Source organism: Stegostoma tigrinum, chromosome 13 (genome assembly GCF_030684315.1).
Source record: "Stegostoma tigrinum isolate sSteTig4 chromosome 13, sSteTig4.hap1, whole genome shotgun sequence".
NCBI lineage: Eukaryota > Metazoa > Chordata > Chondrichthyes > Orectolobiformes > Stegostomatidae > Stegostoma > Stegostoma tigrinum.
In genome coordinates this window covers 48,458,133-48,485,349 of record NC_081366.1, presented here as the reverse complement: position 1 = coordinate 48,485,349, position 27,217 = coordinate 48,458,133, and the positions used below count along the sequence as shown (strand labels likewise).

Genomic DNA, 27,217 nt, shown 5'->3' with positions numbered 1-27,217 from the left:
TCAGAGAAGCACTAGCTTTTCTGGATGAAAATAAGATATGCTTGTCTCTTCATTAGCGAAGAAGGCATTACTCCTGACTAACTGGAAATCCACTTTGTACAGGAATGGCCTGAGCCTAAGGCTGGGAGGGAACTATGTCGATTCTATGGTCTAGCTGGTTATTGTGGGAGGTGTGTGCAAAGTTATGCACAGTTGGCCAACCTACTCTGTGATATGCTGAGGAAATCAGAGAATACTGAAGGATTCATTGGGAAAGTTTGTAAAAGATGTGATACTTCACAGAGCATCACAGGCAGTTAGACCCCAGCATGTAAAGACTTGTTTGCACCCTCAAGCAGACACTTATCTCATCACCTGATCTTGGCTACCCAGATTTCCAAACCCTTTTCATACTGGAAACCAACTCTAATTTCCTTGGCTGTACAGTGATAATAGATTCCAAGGCAGAAAAGAGTAGTTATCACTTATGCCAGTCAGAATCTGAAGTTGAATGAACATAATCTGTAGAATTATCCTAATATGAAACCCAAACTGTGAACTTTGAGGTGGGCTATTTCCCAGACATTCAGAGACATTTGATTTGTACAGAGTTTTAAGTGTTTACAGGACAACCCAGGAGCAACAACCCACTCAGGTACTTTCAAACATTTGTGAAACTTGCAGCAACAGAGGCCCAGTAGGCCACTGAACTCTCACAGTTTTGATTCCACATCCTACAGGATCGGGAAAAATAATTTAAATGTTGATGCTTTTACTTGGAAGGCTGACCACAGGAGGAAACTCATCACCACCCTACTGGGAGATGCTGCCATATCCATGTCAAAGTCATATCCAAGTCAAAGGCAGAATTCTGATCCTGATTCCCACTTGACATTCACATTAAGGTTACTAACAAGTCTCACCAGTACACTTATGATACAAGCCATGACTGTACAGAGAGAGCCAGGAGTGGTCTTACCTACGCCATTTATCTCAAGAAAGGATCTCTGAGCAGGAAGACATCTTCAAACTTTCCCATTAATTAGGGGCAGTCAGAAAAGTAACAGACACTCCACATTCTGTTTTTCCTAATTTTATGCCATCCCACATCTCACCTCCTTGTCTAATTCAGTGAGGGGAAATAATGTTTTGTTAGCTGTCAGCTGTTCCAACAATAAGTAGTTTCTCCATATAAAAAAAACTTCAGTGAATTTCATTATTCACAATCCTCCTTTAATTTAGTGTTCCTTTAATCTATTACACAAGATATTCAAATCTAACATAAAAGTAAACATGATCAAACTTCTATTTCATTGTAAAATACAATGCTACAATTGATCATTGTAAAGAAATTGCTGTTCAGGATAAAGTGCAAGCTTGTTAAAACTCCAATTAGTGTAATATTTCCTTCAAAAAATATTTTTTTGTGTAAAGTCAGAAAGGGCAGTACACAGAAATGGAACATTTTTAACCGACTGACTAACCTAATCCATTTTCACAATGAAGTAGTTTCAGAGATAGTAGGAACTGCAGATGCTGGAGAATCTAAGGTAACAAGGTGTCGAGCTGGATGCAAGCCAAGCAGCACCACAGGAGCAGGAAAGCTGATGCTTCGGGCCTAGACCCTTCCTGAAACATCAGTTTTCCTATTCCTCTGGTGCTGCTTGGCTGGCTGTGTTTATCCAGCTCTACACCTTGTTATTTCACCATGAAGTATTTGGCTTCAAATATTAAAGCACAAAGCACACCAGTGTCAGCTACAGCACACATTAGATAAAAACAGAACTTTCCTACATGCTATTTTAAGAGGCAAACTATTCTTTACAGTGCAGAATGACCTACTTTTAACTCTGGGTGAACTATCCAAAAAATGTTGGTTCCACCCATTTGCATGTAGCATCTTTGAGAACAGTTTGAAATCACCTGAATAAGGTGAAAGTTTTAAGCATCAGAAAAGTGACAAAATTAAGATCACATTGTCTAGACTGAGTTAAAGTCTAATATATAGATTACTTTATGGTTAATGATGATTGACTTATTTGATGCCAAACATTAAGCACATAACTAACATGAACTATATTCTTCACAAGCTTAAAAAAAGTGCATGAGTGAAGTTGAATGTTTTACATGTGAGGGAACAATTTGGCACTCATTCTAGGACATGTTTAAAAATCTGAATACTGATTCAAACTTCATTACATTATGCCATCACTGTAATTTTGGTTTCTCCTCAAAACAAAACAAACAAAGCTCACATTTGAATGTTAACAGACATGCGATTTTGGAAAGCAATATTAGTATTTCACAATTCTTCATATCTCCTTTGCTGCTGCAGATTTATGTGCAAAACAAGTTAGTGCAACTCTTTGAATGTGGGATGTTAATTATTAATATTATAGTGCAAAAGATTTCCTCCATCCAGTGCAAGGCACTTTCACCAAATAATTTGAAGGCACATATCCCCTTTGTCCATTCACTTCAACGAGATACCATTCATTGTTTCCTTTCTTATCGTGAGCTTCCAGGATTTTTACAGGTTGTCCAGGTTGTAAGCTAGCTTCATGAGGTCCTCTTGCTGTAAACTGGTATGCTGCAATAACCTGAATACACATCAACAATGACACATAAGTAATGTTGTATTTCAGATAAATGCTTCTACGTTACAGTAATCATGAAATTGAGCCTCAGAGTTGTCCAATATTATTTTCAGTTAAGTATAATGAGGAATTACATTCATTCCCACTTAATTCAGTTAAAAGTCTTTGTAGTAAATAAAATAAATTATGTTTTCGAGAAGTTTCCCCATTATGTCTCTGAACAAAATTATAAGCCTATATTTAAAGAAAGCAGTGAAAAAACCTTAGTATTGATGGTCTTATCTCAGTGCATTAGCCTATTGCAGATTAGTTTTATATATTTCACAGAGGAGCAATAGTGTTTTTTTAGAACACCCATTTTATTCTGTTTCACTTTCACAGATGGCCTGTCTTTCATCTGGGGGTGGACTTTTTTTTAGTATAGTTTCTATGGTTGTTCCATAACATAAAACAGAGTAGTTATTTTAGAGTGAGAGTAGTATATTGCCAGTTCCTCCATGAAACTGAAATGGCTGCCACATTTCCTACATTCTAACAGTGACTTTTCCCAATGACTTTCCTTTTTAGTTATTTCTGAGATGTGAGTTTGAGTGATAAGGCCAGCAGTTATTGCATGACCCTAACTGCATTTGAGATATTGCAACGGACCTTCGCTGTAATATAAACTGTCAGTCAAGTTTGCAATGAAAACAGTAGAAAACAATCACCTGAATTATTGAACATGTTAATGTAATTTCTTTATTATAATTTCAATAATTCCAAATCAATATTTTAAAACAGGTAGGAATTCAAAATCAAATATAACAATTTCGAAATACATTTACATATAACTGTAAGTTGTTGACTTGTTTCAGAATGTGTTATATTTTGGATTTTAAAATATTGCATTTTTGTATATATTTTTTGTTGAGTTTCATTGTCACACAGCATTTTTGACCAAATTATCTAGCATTGCATTTATATAGCAAATTTCACAAACCCTGGATGCCTTAAAGTGCTTCACAGCAAATTAAGTATTGTAGAAGTGTCACTGTTGTAATGTAAGAAAAGCAGCAGCCAAGTTACGTACAGAAAACGTGCAAAACAGCCATGTGATGCTGAACAGATAATCTGCTTTTGTAACGTCAATGAGAAATAAATACAGGGGATTAACTCCCTTCTTCTTCAAAGTAATTTATACACATGGATAAACATATGCATGTGTTCAAATCTGTGCATGGGATATTTTAATTTTACTCAAGGAAGCAGATGGAACCTCAGTTTAATGCCTCATTCAAAGTCAGCAGCTCTGATAGTTCAGCATTCCTCAGCTACTGCACTGGCGTGACAACCTTGATATTTTGCTTCACGTTATGCAGTGGGACTTGAACGCGGAACTTATGATTCAGAGCGCGGATGCTGCCAACTGTGCTGAGCGAGAAAAAAAGTGCTAATTTTCATTCTATTTTGGTATATTAAGTGAGAACAAAATCAATTGAACCTTAGAGTAATGCCATAATGTCGAAGCTATGAACATGTTAATTGAAATGCCCTTACTTCATACTGCATTGGTTCTGGAAGTAGGCAAAGAGGTCTTTCAGGTGAAGGAGAAGATTTTCTTCTGCTCATTGCTCCATCCACAATGTGACCAACAGAAGAGCACTGTGACAGTGGAAAGTTATTCAGATGTTTTCCAGGCTGAAGTGGACTCAGTTTTCCACCAGGAACAAATCCTCGATGGCCTTGTTAGAAAAAATAAAATGGTATAATGGGTCAGAAGCACTCTTTTTTTTAGATTGATTTTTCTAAGTGCAGGATTGACTGCTACAACTGAAAATATTTGAAATTGCTTGTGCTGACAGGTCAGCTACAATATTTACTGTTCATTAGCATAATAAAGTTAATAAACATAAAATAAATGCGCTCAAAAGGCCCTTTGAGAAGAATACATTATCCATGGCTAAACACGGAAGTTGAGGATAATAGCAAATTGAAAGCAACCCTGCACAAATCTGCAAAGTAGCATGGTCAGAGGATTGGACAGTCTTCAAGGACCAGCAAAGAATGACTAAAAAGATGATAAAGAGGTGGAAAGAGAATAATGTGAGAAAGCTTGCAAGTAAAATTGTGAGAGTGAAAGCTTCTGCAAGTACTTAAATAGGAAAAGAGTAACTAAAGCCGGTGTTGATTTTCGAGGGATGGGTTTGGGAAACTGCTAGTAGAAAACAAAGAAAAGATATAAATCACATTAAGTTAGTTTGCAGGTACAGTAAGTGATTTAGAAGGCAAATTGAATTTTTTTTGTTTTAAAGTAATGAAAAATAAGAGTAGGGGCATATCACTGAATCTGCACAAATCATTATTGGAAGCACAAGTAGGATACATTACACAGTTTTGGTTATTTTATCCAAAAGAAATAAAAATGCTTTAGAAGCAGTTCAAACAAGGTTTACTTGATTCATTCCTGGTATGAAAAGGTTAGGAAGAACAGGTTAGCTCCACAGCTGTTGGAGTTTTGAATGAGAAATGATTTTATCGAAGCAAACAAAAACTTGAGAGGTTTGGACAGAGTGGGCATCACAAAAGAAAACTAAGGAACGTAGCTTAAGAGTAAGAGGTCACTCTTTTAAGACAGAGTTGTGGGTAATGTTTTCCTCTCTTAGTGTCATTGTAATTCAGAATTCTCATCTGCAGATTTATTCAAGGCTGAATTATATGGATCTTTGATAGGCAAGGGTTATGGGTTGCAGGCAAGAAAGTAAGCCTGAGACCATCACCAGATCTTACTGAATGCTGGAACAGACTCAAAGGGCCAAATGGACTACTCTGCAATGTCTGCTAAAATAAGTTTATTGTAAACTACGTGACAGTGAACTCCGCCCAAGGAACAGCAACTGGCTTAAGCCTGTCCTGGAACTATGATGGAACTACTGACATTGCTCAAAACACTGGGTTGGATTTTCCAAGGAGTGGCAATCACAGTCAGATTGCCACTGCATTACTACATTTTCCATGACGACAGAACTCTGCACTTCTGGCAGGAGATTCCTTCAGAAATGCAGAAGCTACCTGTAATCTAACATGCGGTATAAGATAGTCAAGGGCAGTCAAATCACATTCCCACTACCATGATTTGTAATTGGCATATTCTGTGATTCAAACTTCCATCAGCACAGTGACTCTCATAGCTTCTGTTAGTAGTGTGGGGTTAAGGATGCATGAGTGGGTAGGTTGGCCGGATGCCAGATGGGTTGGGTATCAGATGTCTGCTGCAGTTGGGATTCTGAAGGCTGTCAAAACACTACTCCCATTTATGCTGCTGAAGCAACTATCCGGCCAATGGCATGCATGTGATGCTAAATTAAGTTTACATCCTGCCTTCAGAGGCTAACACTGAAAATTGAATTTTACTTGTTTTTTACTTTCTTTTATTCTTTTCTGTCACCATTGAGCATTTCGCTTAAGGTACTTTTACGACATGATTTCTTCAATACTTAGTTTATTCATTGAATTTTATTTGAAAAGCAGGTCTCAGATGGCACTGAAGTTGGGTATTCTATGGTTTGGAGCATGGGTGTCATTTAGTGGTTAACCTAGTCTGGTCTAAATACCAAATCCTGCCATTGATTATATACTGAGTGTACTTGAAGGCTATTTCGATTGGCAAATGCTTGATACCCGTCTGTTGGAAAAGAAAAGGCAGCAGAATACGTCTGACTTTATAAAATCTGTTTTTATAAGATCTGCGTGACATGAAATTGTTGCCAAGTTGTAGAAAGGAAAGGAATTATATCCTTTCTCAATCAGCTTTAAATCTTTTAGCAATTACTTTCAGTCCAAACGCTGCTGAGACAGAATCATGTTCCCAATCCTGGATAACAAAGTGTGAAGCTGGATGAACACAGCAGGCTAAGCAGCATCTCAGGAGCACAAAAGCTGACGTTTCAGGCCTAGACCCTTCATCATGTTCCCAATCCTGCAGGTTTAACTGTTAATTTGGTTTGTTCGTTTATGTTTTTAAATTTGTTGCAGTTTTTATTAATTTTAATTGATAAAAAAGTATTCAGTTATGACGTTTGATTATATAATATTAAAAGATTGCATTCTCGCCCACTTTTCCACCCTGTTCCTGTAGTGAAATGCTAACAACTCCCACACATGTTCACTTAATTACAGACAATTAGGAGAGAGAACTGCATTTATTTTCTAAAAACAGTTTAAATTTAAAAATTGATTTAGTCATGCTCCTAACTTAGGACTATAAAGCTTGAATATAAAATGAGGAACATGACTTTATACTCTCAAAAGACAAAATTAGAAAAATGTACAAGAACTTGGTGTAAATTCTCAAAACAAGTATTTAGTTAAATATACATGTAGCCAGATCATAAGGTTACACAACCCCTTCCGAACAACTCAGGATATTTTTAAAAGCACTGACTTTTAGCCTTTAAATTGTGATTGTCTAACTTTTGTATGTAGTGGGCTATATTGTAAGGTAGCAGAGTGTGCCTTTTTCTTTATTTATTCATTTTGTGGGATGCGAACATGGCCAGCATTTATTGCCTGTCCCTCGTTGCCCTTGAGAAGGTGGTGGTGAGTTACCTTCTTGAACCACTGCAATCCACCTGCTGTGAGTTGACCCACAATGTCATTAGGGAGAGAATTTGAGGATTTTGATCCAGCGACAGTGAGGGACCAGCGATATATTTCCACATCAGGATGGTGAGCAGCTTGGAAGGGAACTTGAAGCTGGTGGTGTTCCCATACATCTGCTGCCCTTGTTCTTCTAAATGGAAGTTGTCGTGGGTTTGGAAGGTGCTTCCTGAGGATCTTTGGCGAATTTCTGCAGTGCATCTTGTAGATAGCACAGACTGCTGCTGCTGAGCATCAGTGGTAGAGGGAGTGGATGCTTGTGGATGTAGTGCCAATCAAGCTGGTTGTTTTGACCTGGATGGTGTCAAGATTCTTGAGTATTATTGGGGCTGCATTCATCCAGATGAGTAGGGAGTATTCCATCACAGTCCTGATATGTGCCTTCCAGGTGGTGGACAGGCTTTGGGGAGTCAGGAGGTGAGTTACTTGCCGCGGTATTCTGATCTGTTTTTGTAGTCACTGCATTTATGTGTTGAGCCCAGTTGAGTTTTTGATTAATGATAACCCCCAGGATGTTGATAGTGGGGGATTTGCTGATGGTAACACCATTGAATATCAAGGTGTGATGTTTAGACTGTCTCTTGTTGGTGATGGTCATAGTCTGGCATTTGTGTGACACGAATGTTACTTGCCAGTTGTCAGCCAAAGCCTGGATATTGTCCACATCTTGTTGCATTTGGACCCAGGCTGCTTCAGTGTCTGAGGAGTCATTAATAATGCTGAAGATTGTGCAGTCATTGGCGAACATCCCCACTTCTGACCTTATGTTGGAGGGAATATCATTGATGAAGCAGTTGAAGATGATTGGGGAGATATACTGGAGCTGAGATGGCTGACCTCCAAAAACTGCAACCATCTTCCTTTGTGTCAAGTATGACTCTAACCACTGGAAAGGGTTCCCTCTGATACCCATTAATTCCAGTTTTACTAGGGCTTTGTGATGCCACACTTGGTCAAATGCAGCCTTAATATCAAGGGCTGTCAGTCTCATCTCATCTCTGGAATTCAGCTTTTTTGTCCATGTTTGAGCCAAGGCTGTAATGAGGTCAGGAGTTGAATGGCCCTGGCAGAACCCAAACTGGGCATCACTGAGCAGGTTATTACTGAACAGGTGCTGCTTGACAGCACTGTTGATGACATCTTCCATCATTTTACTCCTGATTGACAGTGAACTGTTGGGGTGGTAATTGGTTAGGTTGTGTCCTTCCTGTTATGTGCAGGATATACTTGGGCAATTTTCCACATTTTCAGGTAGATACCAGTGTTGTAATTGTTCTGGAACAGCTTGGCTAGGGGAGTGGCAAGTTCTGGAGTGCAGATCTTCAGTACTATTGCCGAATGTTGTCAGGGCCCATAGCCTTTGCAGTATTCAGTGCCTCCAACCATTTCCTAATATCGTGGTGGAGTGAATCAAATGGGCTGAAGACTGCTATCTATAATGTTGGGGACCAAAGGGTGAGGCGAGATGGATCATCTACTCTGCATTTCTGGTTGAAGATTGCTGCGCAAGCTTCCATCTTATCTTTTACACTGATTTGTTGGGCTCTTCCAGCATTGAAGACGGTGATATTTTTGGAGCCCCCTCCTCCAGTGAGTTGTTAAATCATCCATCACCATTCATGACATGTTGTGGTAGGATTGCAGAGCTTAGATCTGATCTGTTGGTTGTGGGATCACTTAGCTCTGTCTATCACTTGCTGCTTTTGCTGTTTGGCGTGCAAGTAGCCCTGTTTGTTGGCTGCACCAGGTTGACATCTCATCTTCAGGTGTGCTTAGTGATGCCCCTGGCATGCCCTCCTGCACCCTCCATTGAACCAGTGTTGATCCCCTGGCTTGATGGTAAATGATGAGTGGGGTATATTCCAGGTTATGATGTTACAGGTTAGGCTGGAGTACAATTCTGCTGCTGTTGATGGCCCACAGGGCCTCTTGGATGTTCAGGCTTGAGCTGCTGTCCCATTTAGCACAGGGTTACTGCCACACAACACAATGGAAATTATTCTCAATGTGAAGTTGGGACTTGGTCTTCACAAGGACTGTGTGCAGTGGTTGTTTTGACCGATATCATCTTGGGCAGTTGCACCATGTAGTTGGCAGATTAGTAAGGGTGAGGTCAAGTATGTTTTTCCCTCTCGTTGGTTCCCTCACCACCTGCCGCAGACCAAGTCTCGCTGCAATGTCCTTTAGGACTGGACCAGCTCGATCTCTATCGCTGCTGCCAAGTCAGTCTTAGTGGTGGACTTTGAAGTCCCCCACCCAGAGCACATTTTGTGCCCTTGCCATTCTCAGTGCTTCCTGTGAGCATTGTTCAACATGGAGGAGAACCGATTCCTCACCTGAGGGAGAACGGTACGTTATAATCAGCAGGATGTTTCCTTGCTTATGTTTAACCTGAAGCCAGGAGACATCATGGGGTGTGGAGGCAATGTTAAGGTCTCTCACAGCAACTCCGTTCCGACTGTATACCACTATGTCGGTACCTCTGCAGGGTCTTTCTTGCCGGTGAGACAAGACATATCCAGGGATGGTGATGGTAGTGTCTGCGGCATAGTTCCAATCAGTGAGGGTAAAAAGAGAGAAGATGGGGAAGAATGAAAACAAAGTAAGGGAAGGCTTCAGTGTTGATAGTGAACAAAGAAATGATAGCCTTCCAATGGGCAAGAAAGAGAAAAGGGCAGAGTTAAACTGCATGTATGTAAATGCATGTTGTATAGTGAACAAAACAGGGAAACTGGAAGCAGCAATTGCTATAAGGGGATATGAAATAGTAGCACTGATAAGAACAGGTTTCAAGCCAGAACAAGACTGGATACTTAACATTCTGGGGTTACAAGGTTTGTAGCAGAAACAGGATAGATAAAAAGGGAGGAGGTGTTAACAGCCTTGGTCAAAGGGAGTATCATAACCTTGAACGTGACACAATTCCCGTATTCAAATCAGTGTGGTTGGAGGTGGGAAACAGGGAAGAAGTAGCAATCTTGGTATTTATTACAAATCTCCAAATTGAGGAGAGCAGAGAGGAAATAGAAGAGAGCATTTGTAGGCAAATTTTGGAAATCTTCAGGACAAGTAGGTTTGTGGCAGTTGATGATTTCAGTTATACTAAGTTAGTTTGGTGGCCACAGAAAGGGAGAAATTCCTGTAAAGCGTGCAGGAGAATTTTCTGGAATATTTCCAGACTTACCAGGGAGGGAGCTGTGCTGGATCTGATCCTAGGAAATGAAGCAGACCAAGTGGAGAACGTCAGAGTTGGGGAGCATTTGGGAAATAGCAATTATAATATAATAAAGTTCAATATTAAGTTGGAAAATGATAAAAATCAGTCAAGGATCAAGATCCCAGACTTGAAAAGACCAGATTTCAGGTGTCTACAAGTTGAACACAAGTAGGTTAATTAGAAACACATTTTGGTGGATAAAATAATGGATGAAAAATGAAACTTTCAAAAAAGAGGCGAATCGGTTGCAAGCGAGGTACATACCCATGAGAAATAAATACAGGGTATCCAGAGCTAGAGTACCCTGGATGACTTGGGACAATGATGAGAAAATAGGGAAGAAAAAGGAGGTAAATGATGCATACAAGAATAATAACAGCTATAGAAATCAGGAAAACTACCTGAGATACAGGAGAGAGCCTAAGATTGAAATCAGGAAGGCTAGGAGGAAGCATGAGGAAAGGACAGCAGCCTATGCTAACCCAAAAGTAAAATGTTCTTGAAACGTACTAATAAAATTTTAAAATTAGTGAATGATAGAGTGGGGGAAATGGCATGGTCAGGTGCTACTAAAGCAAAGGGTATGGCAGAGGTACGAAATGAGTACTTTGCTTCTATCGTAACCAAATTAGAAAATGGTCACAACGGCCCTGTTGAAAATGTGGGTGTTATGCTCCTGAGCAGTTTGGTGATAGATAAAGAAGACATGCTAAAAAGGCTGGCAGCACTCCAGGTAGAGAAGTCACCAGGCCCAAATGGGGTACACTCAAGATTCTTAAGAGGTAATGGAACAAATGACAGAAATTTTCCAGGCCTCTCTGAACGCAGGATTGCGAATTTGATGCCATTATTTAAGGAAGGTGCAAAGGATGACTCAGGAAACTACAGACAAAGAACATAGAACATAGAACATTACAGCACAGTACAGGCCCTTCAGCCCTCGATGTTGTGCCGACCTGTCATACCGATCTCAAGCCCATCTAAACTACACTATTCCATGAACATCAATAGTGGGAAAACTGATGGGGGCCATAATACAGAATAAGGTAAATATATGCGTCGAGGGGAAAAATATGCTAATACTAAGTAGTCAAGATGACTTTGTCAAGGGCAGGTCATGTCTGACAAATTTAACTGATTCTTTGATGAGTGACACAGGTAGTAGATAGGCTGTGGATGGTGTATATTCGGATTTTCAGAAAGCATTTGATACAGTGTCACAAGGAAGGCTGGTTAGCAGATTATAAATATTTGGGATTGATGGTTCTTTGGCAACATGGATTAGAATTTAGCTAAAATATAGGAAGCACAGGGTAAGTATAGTTGGGCATTTCTCAGATTGGAGATGAGTTGAAAGTGGTGTTCCTTGGGAATCAGTGTTGGGATCCTCGCTTTTGTGATTTATATAATCGATTTGGAGATGGGTGTTGAGGGCAAAATATTCACATTTGCAGATGATACTAAGTTAGGGAGAATAGTGCATTGTGAGATGACGCTGGCCAAATTCAGAGGGTTATTAAAAAACCAGCTGAATGGGCAGGTACCTGGAAGATTAATGTCAATACAGAGAGATGGGGGGTAGTGCATTTTGGTAGAACAAGTGTGAAGAAACAGTACAGGTTCAATGGTATAACTTTGAGGAAAATACAGGAGCAGAGGGTTTATATACATAATTCTCTAAAGGTGGACAGGCAAGTTAAAACAGTTGTTAAGAAAGTTTATATGATCCTTGGATTTATAAATACAGGCACAGAATATAAAAGCAAGGAAGTAATGCTTTACCTCCACAAATCATTGGTCAGACCACATTTAGAGTATGGTGTTCAGTTCTATTTAAGGAAAGATGTTAAAATCCTGTTCCACAGTGTAAAGAGGATTTACCAGAATGACAACAGGAGTGAGAGATTTTAGATACAAGGAAAGATTGAAGAAATTGTGCTTATTCTCCATAGGGCAAAAATTAAGAGGTGGCCTTATTGAGGTCCAAAATTCTGAACTATTTTACAGGGTAAAGAAGGGTATTCTGCTTCTGTTAGTTGGTATGTCAGTAACTAGGGGTCACAATTTTAATGTCAGGAAGAGAGGTAGGAACGAGATATGGGTAAACCCCAGTACTCAGATTTGTTAGGATTTGGTACACATGACTGAGAGAGTGGTGGTAGTGGTGGATTCAACAGGAAAATTTGAAAAGAGAGCTGGATATATATTTGCAATGAAGAATTTGGAGGTCAATGGAGATAGAGCTGGAGAAAAGGGCAAGCTGGGTAGCTCTTTCGGGAGCTAATATAGATATGATGGGTCGAATTGCCTCTTTCTGTACTGTAAAATTCTCTGGTTCTATGTTAGATTGATACGCATTATCTGCTTATATTTTAGCACTACATTATAGAAGCTTGTATGGAACTACTGAGATATTCCCATAGCTAGCATTGATTTTAGCCAAAAAACTCGTAAGGATTTCCTACCAATTGAATCCTCATCTCATTTCATTGCAAAAATTGTTGAGCTTTTGGCACGAAAGGTTATATTCCCTTAAAAATCACGTTGCCATGCCGTTTCGTTATTAAAGTAAATTCATACAGAAGTAAAATTAATGTAAAGAACATTAACATTAGTAATTGCTTCACATCACAAATCCAGTTAAGTATTTTAAGATACTCCTTTATGGGAACATTAGAATGTTTTAAACAGTGTGTTCTGCAAAGTTTTTATTTAAGTGGACATCCACCGCTGTGGCCAATGTTAGAATGCATTCCAGACTCAAACTTTGCTGGTGCTCAGGGCCCTCTGTTCAATGATTTATTGCATTTTCAAATGAATTCCTCATGGTCTTGGGCACACTTATGTAGTAGTGGAAGATTTTTTGAGATTTGGGCAAAGGCAGACAATTCGGGTAAAGGAAAGGGACTTTCACAATGAATTTGACTGTGACATGCCTCATCTGAGATACCTTTCATTTTAAAATAGATGCCTGAAATGAAAAATGCTTCATTTCTCCAACATGGAGAAATGTATTGTATTCTTGTATTCTTCTTGTATTCTTACCCTGATCATTACAATAGGTTTATCTGAACAATTTCAGATGTGACGTAGATCTATATATGTTTCTATAGCTCTGAAAGTCATAGAAAGGGCTGAGGCTTTAGTCATGGTTAAAATTAATCAAAATATAGAAAGCAAAGTAAAGAAAAATCGTACAATTTCAATGGAAAAATGTAAGTAGTCAAAAAACAAAGTTTCTTTAACAATCTATTCTGAACTTTCTTTTAAATTTACCAGTTGAGGCTTTCTTCATTCCAAATAAGATGGTTTCACTTTTTCCATTAAAGAAAATCAAATGGATTGTGTTCTATATAAAATAAAATCCTCACACTCTGATGGGATGCTTCACGAAAGTATAGCCAGCAATGGATATTGATTCCTTACAATGTACTCTTGCAAATTATTTTTGGTGCTAAAGTAAATTATTAAAGAATAGGTGATCCATCAGATCAGAATGTTCTAAACTTTCATCACCGTACAATCAATGTTTTATGCCACTTTACAAGACACAGAACCTATTTTGTAATGTTTCAGGATATTTGGTGCAAACTATTTTAAGACGTTAATAAAATGGTACAGCTGTAATTCCACTTAGGGCTTGGCCTGAAATCTCGATTTTTCATGTGACAGTGTCATCAGTGACATTGGTTGCCGACTTATGGAGCTCTGAGTGACCTGTGTTTTGCTCAGATTTGTGACAGAATTGGACAAGAAGTTTGGAAAGGCTAGTTTCGATATTGGGAGCATCTCATTCCATCTTTTATGCTTTTCATAAGTGGTGTGACAATCTTGCTAGGCAGTGATAAGTTACCAAGTATGAGAATTATTGCCTGTTAAATATCTTGTGATCAGCCTAAAGTTCGTCATCTTCCTATCTTAACAAAATGTCAAGCAAGCTAGACATAAAAATAACTCAACATTGAAGCTACCCTGATGAATTCAGCTTGTCACATGCTCTGAAGAACCTCAATGTTGCATAGAGCCAAACAGCATCTCAGTACACAATTCATCAGTAACAACCGCACACATCCCTCGTCTACAAATATTGTATCTGTCAATCACTTGGAACCATCATGCACCTCTCCAATACACTTTCAGGTTGCATGCAAAGCAGAGACTTACATTTCAAGGCATACCAACAACTAGCATTGAAAGGCTGTAGCATGGGCACTTTATGCAGAGACCCAACAAATAGATTGGAGCAGGCTGCATCTTAGAACTGTTTACTTGCTTAGTGCTTACACACCTAACCATATTCACATATTTAGTTGCCTTGCCTTGCTGCACAAGAGACAGGAAATAGAGGGTGTTGATTGAAGGGTGTTTTTGTGACTGGAGGTCTGAGTTCAGTGATGTACCATAGTGTTTGGCGCTCAATTACGTGTTGATTGTAGAGTACATTAATGTTCTAGACATGAATGTAGGAGATTTGATCAATAAGTTTTCAGACGACATCAGCTTTTCAGAAAAAAATGGAGGCATGGTAAATAACAAAGCGGAAAACCTCAGACCACAGGACAATGTAGATTAATTGATCAGGCAGGCTGAACAGTGACAAATGAAACTTCATACTGAAAACTGTGAGGTGATGCATTCAGAAATGAATAACAAGGCAAGGGAGTGCTTGGTGAACGGTACGATCTGAAGGACGACAGAGGATCAGAGAGACCTTGGTGTCCATGTCCATGGGTCCCTGAAGGTCAAGTTGATAAAGGTGGTTAAGTAGATGTATGGGATACTTGTCTTCATGAGTCAAGGCACTGAAAAGAAGAGCAAGGATGGATTTTAGTTAGGCCCCAGCTGGAATACTGTGTGCAGTTCTGGTCACCACACTATATGAAGGTTGTGATTTCAATAAAGAGGATGTAGAAGGAGGTCATCAATATGTTGCTGGTTTGAAGCGATTCAGCCATAAAGACAGACTAGATGGCTGGGGTTATTTTCATTAAAGAGAAGCTCGTTGGGGACATGATTAAGATGCACAAAGTTATGAGGAGTATAAATAGGGTCAATAAGTAGAACGTTTCCCCTTAGGGAAAGGTCAGATTGCTGTAAAGCAAGGCATGGAAGGTGGGTATGTTATAGGGGGTGGGGAGAATGGTCCATGGTTAGAAGCACCCTGGGTTCATGTGGGAGAAGGCAGGCAGTGTATGACTACACATAGTATGGTCACCTCATATGCCAGAGCAAAGGGGGAATGGTTGGCAGGTACAGGCTGAAGTAGACAGTTTCAGTAGGCACCTGGAAAGGTACAAATCTGAGGTGTTTCTGGGAAGGGTTACCAAGAAAGGAGTAGCGAAATTGGTTATGTGGGGGCTCACTTTTCCACAGAGACAAACGCTGGAAGCCATTGGAGGGGAACCCTCATTCTCACCTTTCATCATGCTGGAATTTAAAAATGTACAATGGGGAAGAAAGTAGCTGCAACTACAGTCACAGTTGGCGGTGTGTCTCAATCTGCCCCATCAGTTACCAACTTATTCACACCAGCACCTGTTGGACATGTTAAAAAAAAAGCCAAATAACGTACAGTGCATTGTCACCTGTGCCACTAAAGTGCTTCCATTAAGCTTCTTGTCCTCTCTCTCTGCATCTCAGTGAACTCCCTGATTCTGCCACTGGTGGAAGGAGCCTCTTCGGCAGTGGAAAAAGATGGGCATAAAGGTTTGATCGTGCTACCCGAGAGAGTGGCGTTTGTGTCTGGATGCCTGAAAGTTTTCCCTCCTCAGAGTGAACTTCCAAGGATTAGAGAGGGGCTGGCAAAATGGAGGTGGAGAGATACTCTGGAGTGTTTGGCGAGGAGACTTCTGATGGGTCTGTGTGCAGTTCCTCTTTTGGCTGTGTCTCTGTGGGTCAGGTGGACAGTGGCCTTTTAAAGATAAAGTAGATACCAGGGATGGTAGTTTCTCGCTGGATATCTGCTGAGTGGGGGGGGGGGGGGTGTTCTGAGCATGTCTTGTAGTAAAATGGGGATGGAATCAGACGTAATGAGCACCATATGGGTGGGGTAAGAAGTTAATGAGTTGCGTTTGTAAGTTACTACAATGGCAAGGAAATTTGCTTGATCTTACGGTACTGCAAGCCCAAAAAAGCTGGACGCAACTCAGACTTGGCCAAAATTACACGTTCCTGACCCCTGAGTCTACAAAAATATCACAGAGGTAGAGAGAGACAGTAGTGCACATGGAGATGAGAAAACACTGAGGCTGCATTTTCCCTCCTGGGTCAGGAGCAAAGAAATGGGACAACTCCTGACTCCTCAAACTTGAGCATCAGAAATGTGACCTGGACGGTTATATTTGCATTCATGTGTGGATGAAGTGGAAACTGGGTCAAGCACAGAGGTGAGTTCTGGAAAACACCCATCTTGGTACGAATGAAAGAATTAAGGATAAATTAAAACAGCCCTCACTCCTTATCACCACTCCCCCACCCCACACGTCACCAACCCCCTATATACCCCACACCTCATCCATCTGAATTCATGCCACCATATGTCCTAATTCGCCTCATTCATCTTCCATGGTCCCTTGGTTGTTCTGTGACAAGGTATGCATCTCTACCAACTCACCATATCTCTTTATGACCCTTATGTCAACATTTGCCCCTTTACTCAGAGTTTTTATAGGTCCCATTCCAACTCCATCTTTGACCTTTTATAGTGACTGTTCTGAAGAAGGGTCAGTCATAGGATTTGAAACATTAATTCTGCTTTGTCTCCACAGATGCTGTCAGATCTGATGAGGTTTTCAAGCAAGTCATGTTTTTGTTTTAGATTTCCAGAATCCACAGTTCTTCGTTTTATTTTAATGTTTAGGCAATGTTGTTTTCAGTTTGACAGAATAAAATCTTTAAAACTTGAGAGTCTCAAGTGATCCTTCCCGGCAGTCACTGGAAATTCAAATATCTTTTTGTACATTATCAACCTCTACAGGGATCATAATATAAGCTGCTGGACAAAATAAGCAAAATGTAACAAACCATTATGACAGGATACTCTGTAAGTTGCATTGCAGATAGCCACCAGACCTGCCCTGGGCATCAGCTCTGTTGCATCCTAATGTCTGCTCTATTTAAGGCACTGATCTTATTGTAGCATGGTTTAGTTATTGGTCATGAGGTCATGTAAAGATCACAAACAATGTGTGCAGCAGCGGCCCTGATTACCAATCAGTCAGGTTCTTCCTTGTTATGCAGGAGAAAGGAATTCAGGAATGGTTGGATTGTCACAGAATAGAAGCACCACGGTAGCTGCCAAGAAAGTAAGAACATAGCTGTGTGATTTAAAGTGGGTTGTCATAAATCAGTTGCAACTTAGCAGAGTGGAAGTTTTTTGGAATTCGTGAAGCAAAAGAGTCCTTTGAAACAGCTGGTAGGGGTGATGTGAGTTCACTTGGTATGACCTTGGAATTGCATAATCCTAAAAACGATGTAAACTCCAAAATCCTATGCTACTGTTTCCAGATATTCACTGTGAAAATGATAAAATTATTTACTCTTGCAAAATGGTAACATTCATTGATTTCAGTGAGTCAAGTTACCACTTTAGGGGTTGTGGGCCAGAAAGGGGTTGTGGAGGAGGCGCTGAACATCATTGCAAGTCTACATAGTTTTGGACAGGTGACAAAAAGCTTAGGGAGGGTAGCAATGTTCAATGGTAGACGGAGAATTCAAGCTGTACCAGAAGACACTATGTATAAGAAAAAACACTAATAACATTTTCTTCCTTCCCTTTATCCCAACCGCATTATGAAAGCAATTCACATGAAGTTATAGAAAGAAATGGCTGGAGCAGATGAGACTGGGTAGCATCACATAAATCATAGAAGAAAGCAATAAAATTTTCTGAACTTTATGTTGTCATTACAACATTAGAAAAATGTACAGAGACAAGAAGATATTCAATTTGTTCTAGCTTTAGCAATATTAGAGCTATTCAGTAATTGGGAGTGAGTAATTGCTGATGGTCTAATTATTAACATAGGTGTCTGCATTTTCAGCCATTAGTTCTTACTGTATTGCACAGCTGGCTAAGCATCAATTGCTCCTTGTACTCTATTATCGCTGTTCACTATATCACATGTAGGGAAGGTCATAATGTCATGCAATAGAGATTTTTTAAGCAGCTTTATATTAACTCCTGGAAAAGTGAACTTTATGCCCATTTCGCAACTCAGCTGATTTTTAATACCCAAGACTCATTAACATGCTACTTTGAACGCTGACCAAAAGGGCTAGAAGGTCAATAAGAAAACAGCAACTGCTACAGACCAACGATGACAATTTCTGGACGAGGTTAAGTACTCCAGGAGAAAAATCCTGGTGCTCTTATATTCCTTCTGGACCAAGGTGGAACTAGTTCCTGCACCAGGCAGGTTTGGAATTGTGAGGAAATGCTCCCTGCTCCACAACTCAGGCCTCAAGTTTACACTGCAGATGGGGTGACAATTGTGTGTTGAAAGGACAACCTGCATATGTAAAAATGATCCTATGTGCTGTAGGGAAAACCTTGCCACTTACTTCCTGGCTTGGTTTTCACTGGACTGGCAGTTAGTTAAAACTAATCCCCAAATTTATGTTCTCTCCTTCTACCAGCCTCCTGCTAACTGTTCAAGTGGCAAAATCACCTAATGTGATCTATCCAACTTTGTAGCAATTCGTATGATCCGCCAGTAACCTAGAATTACGTAGAAATTCCAACACAGAGTAGGCCATTTGGCGCAACTAATCTGTGTTCGTCCTCCACAGCTAGAGTCAATCTTTTCCCAATTCCTTCTTTCCTTATATTGCTTTATTCCATTTTCCATAAATCATATATATAAACTACCTGTGAAAGTTGGCATGGCCTCTGTTCACTTCAGTAGTGCATTTTACAGCCTCACAACTACGTTTACATTTATTTTAACTGACACTGTGTCAGTTGTCTCAGTTAGCTGCACAGTCGGCTTGTGATGCAGAATGAAGCCAAAAACATGGGTTCCATTTCCACACTGGATGAGATTACCACAAAGGACTTTCCTTCTTAACCTCCCTTCTTGCCTGAGTTGTGGTGACCCCTAGATTAAATTACCACCAGTTGTCTTTCTCTAACAAGAGAGCAGTCCTACAAATGGTCTATTTTTTCAGATTTTCTCAAATATCTTACTTCAGCAACAGGGTACAGTTAGGTGGATTACCAATTTAGGCCACATGGTAAACAGCCTTTGTGTATTCTACTTTAAAGCTAAAATTTCCACTATTTTTTGAGTGTTGAAATTTTAATGTATGTTTCTCTTAAGCCAGAGTTCTAAGGAAATGGATTTTATGATCCAAAGACCCTAGGATGTGCTTTATACCTCAGGCTCTCCCCTCTCTTTAATCTTCATAGAGAAAAAAAAACTTTTAATTGAAATCAAAAGTAGTGTTGTTAGCAATATGTATCTCAGTCAAAGACAGTAAAATATTGTTTCATTGAAAAATAATGAAGTTGTATTTATTTAGTGCCATAAAGTGACAAACATCCCAAATAATGAAAAAAACCAGCAAAACCTTGGCTTCACTCCTTGAACTGCAAGATCACTATTGCTGATCTGGGCTTGCTGTAGATGTTTTAAAATTGATCTAAAATCAGGTATGATTCAAAGCTTCCAATTTCTACACTGGAAAATAAGCATATGGATACGCCCCACCATAGGGATCTGTTGTTTCAAGTCAAGTTTGAATAATGATAACTCAGGAAATGGAACAGTAAATTAGGTGGAAGCTGGCAGACAAATACTGTCAAAACTAGAAATGACTATACACACTGAAATTTCTATTATAAGTATGACTAAAATTATTACCTCCTGAATCCACAAGCCATCTATTTGTATTTCCTCTTGTGTCTGTGGACTGAAGAAGTGCCACAAGGTCCCCTCTCTGAAGAGTCAGGTCAAGTTCTTTGTTTCCAGAAACATTACTGGTAACTTGATAAATCTTTTCTGGGCTGTATTTTTTCAGAAGAGTTTCCAGTTTTTCTTCATTATAAGGCTGAAAAGGAAGTTACCGAAAATCAATTGAACAACAAATGCCACTGGATAATGAACCGTCAATTGTGTGAATTTTCAGTTAGAAAGTAACTAGTTGATAGAACATGCAGCTAGCTGTCTAAGAACTGCAGAGGGAAGCTTGACCCACTTAAGTGCTGAATCTCATTAGCATACATGCAGCAAAGTGTGTGTTTCAGACGAATTTCATGATGCAACTCACCAGCTACAACCTATTGTCCTCATTATTCTCATGCAGCCTAGAGGAGTTCTCCTGCCTCTTTGGACTCACCAAACTAATTTCAAAACGTATCCTTTCTCTTTCCTGATCCCCTGGCTTTTACAGTCCAGACTTTCCAAATGAGGATCTAAATGTTTTGCTATGAATTTGACTCCACTACGGCTGAACTTTCGTTCGACAAAGAGAGTAAAAATTGACACATATATTTAAACTGATCTTTTTGTAGCAACACGTAGAATTGTTATTAACACAAATAGAAAGTCTGCTGAATCTATAGTTAAAACATTCATTCCCACTCTCCTAGATTTTAGGCTCCTGTAATCTGGTTGTGTGAGACCCCCTGGAGATGAGTGATCATAATATGGTAGAATTCTACGGAAAGATGGAGAGTGGCACAGTTGATTCTGAGACTGGAGTCCTGAATCTACGTTTGAGCTGTAAGTTAGCACTGATAAGCTGGAGGATGTTTCTTAAAGGGATAGCAGTGTAAAGGCATTGGCAAACATTCAAAAAGCATCTAGGTGAATGGAAACAATTGTTTATTCCTGTCTGGTGCAAAAGTGAAATGGGTAAAGCAGCCAAATCATGGCTTACAAAGAAAGTTAGAGACAGTATTAGATCCAAGGAAGAAGCACACAAATTGGTTAGAAAAAGCAATAAAGTAAGGTTTGGGAGCAGTTCAGAATTCAAGAAAGAAGGACACAAGGATTGGCTAAGAAGGGGAAAATAGAAGACAAGAGAAAAGTATGGGAACATAAAATCTAACTATAAAAGTTTCTATAGGTATGTGAAGAGAATATGATTGGTCAAGACAAATGGAGGCCCCTTACAGTCAGAAACAATGGGATCAAACAAATGGGTGACCAACTAAACACATACTTTAGTTCTGTGTCGACAAAGGAAGACATAAATAACATAGCAGAAATGTCGGAGAATACAGGATTTAGTGACAGGGCGGAATGGAAGGAAATCTGAATTAGTAGGAAGATTGTGTTTGGGAAAATGATGGGAATTGAAGGCTGATAAATCCCAAGGGCCTGATAACTGTATCGCACAGCACTTAAGGAAGGCGCCCTGGAATTGAATGCATTGATGGTCAACTTCCAAGATTCTATAAACTCTGGAACAGTTCCTACAGACTGGACAGTACCTGTTTAAAAATGAGACAGAGAGAAAGCTAGGAATTCAGTGCCTGTCAGATTGACATTGGTAGTAGGGAAAATGTTAGGGCCTATTATAAAATATTTAATTGCTGACCACTTAAAAAACAGTATCAGTTTCAGAGTGAGTCGGGCAGATTTACAGAACAGAAGTCATGCTTGATAAATCTAATGGGATTCTTCAAGTTTGTAAGTAATAGAGTTGATGAGGACAAGCCAGTAAACATGGTTTATTTGGATTCTCAGAAGGTTTTTGACAAAGAATCACCTAAGAGATTAGCGTGTAAAATGAGTAGGACTCGGGTAAATGTCTTGAGAAAGTCAGAAAACTGGCTAGTACACAGGACACAAACAGTAGCAACTAGAGGGCAACTGCTAGGATCAGCGCTCGAACTCCAGCTATTTACAATATATATTAATGATTTAGATGAGAGGGCTAAATGTAATATCTCTAAATTTACAGATGACATATATTGGGTGGGAGATGGACTGTAAGGAGAATTTAGAGATGATTTATTGTGATTTGGACAAACTGATTTGGTGGGCAAAACGTGCAGTATCATGTGATTAAATGTGAGGTTATCCACTTTGGGAGCAAAAACAAGAATGTGGAGTTTTGTCTGAATGTTTACAAATTGAGAGGGAATGTGCAATGGATATCTGGATATCCATGTACATCAGTCACTGAAGGTAGGCATGCAGGTGCAGCAGGCAGTCAAGAATACAAATAGTATGATGGCCTTCATAGCCAGAGGATGTGAGCACAGGAATAGGAATATCTTGCTGCAATTATACAGGGCCTCAGTGAGATCATGCCTAGAATATTGTGTATAGTCTTCTAATCTGATGAATAATGATCTTGGTAGAGAGGGAGTGCAGTGAAGGTTTAACAGACTGATTCCTGGGATGGCAGAACTGATGTACGATGAGAGGTTGAATTGGTTAGGGTTATTTTTGCTGGAGTTCACAAGACTGAAGAAGGATCTCATAGAAAACTATTAAAATTCTAACAGGGACTAGACAGAATAGATGCAAAAAGGATGTTTCCAATGACAGGAGTGTCCAGAACCAGGGGTCACAGTCTCTAAACATACAGGGCAAACCATTTAGAACTGAGATGAGGAGAAAGTTCTTCACTCATTGTGATGATGACTGATTGTCCAACTCACTGACTTGTTCCCACTTTCTTCCACATCCTTTGATCCCTTTAGTCCCATAAGCTAAATCCAATTCCTTCTTGAAATCATACAACGTTTTGGCTCTGACTGCTTTCAGTGGTAGCAAATTCCATAGGCTCACCAAACTTCCCTCTGCATTGTCTTCAGGGTGAATGCTGAACAAAGGTGTTAGTTTACTGTATTGTAAGCATAAAGGCGAATCCTTTAAGAAATAAACAAGTAACCATTGACTTAAGCCAATCAGCAACAAAACCATTCATTCGCTTTATCAAAATGTTTAGTATAGCTGTCGGAGAAATCATTGTCTCGACTGTTATTACAAGATTGGCAAGCCTATGGAATTTACAACCACAGAAAGCAGTCAAGGCCAAAACATTGTATGATTTCAAGAAGGAATTGGATATAGCATATGGGGCTAAAGGGATCAAAGGATGTGGAGGAAAAGTGGGAACAAGTTGGTGAATTGGATGATCAGCCATGAAGACAATGAATGGCAGAGCAGGCTCAAAGGACTAAATGGCCTATTCCTATGCTTCTGTGTTCCTGTTTCTGGTGGGTGGTTTATTGCACCTATTTGCAACTAATACTATGCCATCAACTTTGAGTTATTAAAGAACTAACAAGCAAAAAGCCATAATATTAGAAATTCGACATCTTCAGTGGGATACATTTTAAGTTGGTGAAATGACTTTCAGCAATTGTAAACACACATAATTTCAACTGACCATCTCACGAAAAGCTGCGGTGATTCAACGTGAACAATGTTACCACAATAATAATGATGCTGTTTATAAACAGAATGTAATGTCTTACAAACAGTTTCATGGGGGCAAACCAGCATCTTAGGAGCACAAAAGCTGACATTTCGGGCCTAGACTCTTCCCGAAACGTCAGCTTTTGTGCTCCTAAGCTGCTGCTTGGCCTGCTGTGTTCATCCAGCTCCACGCTTTGTTACCTCGGATTCTCCAGCATCTGCAGTTCCCATTATTTCATGGGGGTGGACATCCCTTTTCCAAACCCCATTTTGTTCATTAATTGTTATTCTATAGTGGGATTTCTAAACAATGGCTTCACTAGATATACACAGGAACAGGGAATCTCCAAAAGAGAACCATTGTTTACTTCTTAAACACCCCTGTACGTAACATACCTGTTCTATAGCTTGCTCCATCATTGATTCAAATATTTGGCAAAACATTTCCAGTTTAACACTTGATTTCTGCAATGTTTCTTCAGTTTGTTGCCAAAAGTTGTCTTTGCTGCTAAATAGAAACTGACAGACAAAAATGATTTAGGGACTTGTCTATTACAGCTTTGAATATGGTGATATGAAGATGAAGGAGTTAAATTGTTCAAAATTGAAACCGGGAATTCGCACAATAAACTATAGCAATTTCAGTGGTATGAGGCCCTCATTGAATTTGATGATCCATGGATTGTGAATTTTTCAAGGTTCGGATTTTCATAAATCAAGATTATTTTCTTCAGGGTGAATACTGAACAAGTGTGTTAGTTTACTGCATTGTAAGGATAAAGGTGGATCCTTTAAGAAAACAAATAAGTAACCATTGACTTAAGCCAATCAGCAACAAAACCATTCATTCGCCTTATCAAAATGTTTAGCATAGCTGTAGGAGAAATCATTGTCTCAATTGTTGTTATAAGAGTATCTGAGGCGTGACTAACACCTTCCCACCTTTAATCTACATGCATTTTCTTTCCCTCCAAGACATACATGCCCTTTGTCCCATCAAGAAAAGTTTAGCTATTTGGAACAACAAAATCGTAAGACAAAGAAATTGTCACAAAGGGATAATCTGTCCTAAATATGTTTCAAGCAAACTTAGTAAAGTTGCTGTAAGACAAAAGCAAGCTGTGGGTCATCGGAGGTGATGGCCTTGTGGTACAGTAAGTAAACTATTAATCAAACAATACAGGTAATGTTCGGGGACCAGGGCTCAAATACAGCCATGGCAGATGAAAGAACTTGATTTAATCAGGAAAATCTGGCATTATGAGTAACCATCGCCCATTGTCGGGGAATAAACTTGTGAGTTTCATTAATTTCTTTCAAGGAAGGAAACTACTGTATTTGTCTGGCCTTTGTGTGACTCCAGACTGACAGCAATGTGGTTGACTCTTAACTGCTCTCTGGGCAATTAATGCTAGCTTAGCTAGTGATGCCCACATCCTGTGAATGAATTAAAAAAAAACACTCAGTGAGATGAAAATCTGTGATTGCAAGTTCCAAAGGGGAAATGGTTACTGTGATGTTCTAACAAGTGTTAATAGCTTTTAATTTTTTGCATTTTGTTTTAATGGTGGGGACAACTAACTGAACAACTTTTGAGGTTTGATTACTGCTTCATGTCATGCTTTGCTGGTCACCAGTAATCTCTACAATGCAATACACTTTGGAAACTTCCTATAGTAGACACCTCAAAACACTGGAGGAAAATTGCCAGGTGATTGAGGAGGAATGGAGGGGATGGGGAACAGCGGCTGGTGGATGGAGTGGTAATATAGGATGCCAAGTTGGTCATGCTGGATTGGCAGGTCCATGGCTGTCTACTCCGGGTAGTATGTGTGTGTGTCTGGGACAGTACTCAGGCTGGGGTGGGAGATGTGGGCAATAGGTCTTCTTTGTGCAGCATTTATTGACAATATCGGTCAAAAAAGGCTTTCTCCCAGTCCCAGTTGTTCTCTCCCTGTATGTCCAGACACCAATGAATCAATTAACAACCATCATATGTTACATTTCCAACCTTAATTACTCGCTATCCTGATATGCTGGGTGAGACCTGTTGTTCATAGGCCTGACACCATTCTCAGAACTTGGTCATGGAAGGAGGTTCTCTGGAGGACACGTCCGTAAAGCAACCCTGAACAGATTAAACATTTTCACTGACTGATGGCAGGTTCTCACATTTGACTAGCTAAAACAGATTAATTTGTGAAGGTGCTAAATGTATCAAGAGACTTCATTGAGATTATGCAAATTGCAACATGAAATTTAGGCACTGGAATGCACACAGAAACCTCCATAAACTTAGCTGCCTCACCAATCAAGCACCATCTGCCCAAACATGGCAAAATCTACACATGATGCACTGGATTTACATTAGAATCTATCAACTAGAGTAGAAGCAAGTTCTCTTCCTTCCCAAGAGATTATACAAGAGGCAGAGATAATTGTCATTATTTTGGCAAAGATTAGAAAATGATGGAAAAGAAACTGAAGCTAATGAGATTGCATCCTGTTAGATACTTGTCTTCTTCCCCAACCCCACTAAAGAATATACACCGACACTAGCTTTAGTGTGACATTAAAACAGAAAGTGCTGGTCAAATCTCAACAGGTCTGGTAGCATCCGTGGAAAGAAAAACAAAATTAATATCTTGAGTCCGATTATTCCATTCTGAAGAAGTCATACTATTTTCAAATGTTAACTCTATTTTTCTCTGCACAGATGCTGCCAAGCCTGCAGATTTTCTCCAGCACTTTCTGTTTTTATTTCAGATTTCCAGCAGCAGAATTTTGCTTTCATTCCCTTTGATGATGTAATGCGTATAAGAAAAGCATACCACTAAAAAGATAATAAGAGAAACCTGTAATTGCAAATTATTTTGTATTAACTGCATGAGGATTTGCAACCATCATCATCTCATCTGTCAAGGGCTGTAAATATTGCACCAAACTTTCATGGCACAGGCAACCAGAGGGAATCTCTGTGATAACAGCATAGCAGGCATTCACTAGTTGAATGAGTTAATGTATCTCATTCTGGAAGAATCAGCTACACCTGTGGTCCTGAATTTCACACCAAATTGTACAAATGAGTAATCAGCTGTGCTCAATAATAGTTTGGATAACTGTTTACGCTAGGGTTCGTGGATCAGCCTATTTACATATACACAGGAGATATCATTAACATAATTCAGATGTAAAATGTGAATGCTTTTCTGGGTGCTAAGAATTTATTTTTCAGCTTTTCAAAAGCCAGTTCAGGCTGAAGACTGCAGCGGCATGTTCAGGGAGCTATAGGTAAGTCTTGAAATACTTTGTTTCCTGATTAAGTATTCTGACTGAATATCCTGTGTTCTGTGCCACACCTATACATATGGCTGCTGATAGATTGTAATGGAAGGAATAGCACAGAGTTA

At 39.5% G+C, this 27,217-nt stretch overlaps 1 protein-coding gene across 10 annotated transcripts in view; it reads right to left on the bottom strand.

Annotated features, from left to right (window-relative positions):
• Positions 1-1,212: 1,212 nt before the first annotated feature.
• arhgef37 (Rho guanine nucleotide exchange factor (GEF) 37) overlaps positions 1,213-27,217 on the bottom strand; it is a 411,845-nt gene continuing 385,840 nt past the window's right edge. For 9 of the 10 annotated variants that reach the window (XM_048543924.2, XM_048543923.2, XM_048543921.2 and 6 more), the window contains 4 exons: positions 24,204-24,326; positions 20,292-20,478; positions 4,113-4,297; positions 1,213-2,579 (listed from right to left, as the gene is read on the bottom strand). In XM_048543924.2, the coding sequence (XP_048399881.1) occupies positions 2,373-2,579; positions 4,113-4,297; positions 20,292-20,478; positions 24,204-24,326 (702 nt within the window). In that variant the 3' untranslated portion in view covers positions 1,213-2,372. Of the gene's footprint in view, positions 2,580-4,112; positions 4,298-15,153; positions 15,231-20,291; positions 20,479-24,203; positions 24,327-27,217 lie in introns of those variants that run through there. The other variant, XM_059650734.1, reaches the window with a different exon arrangement.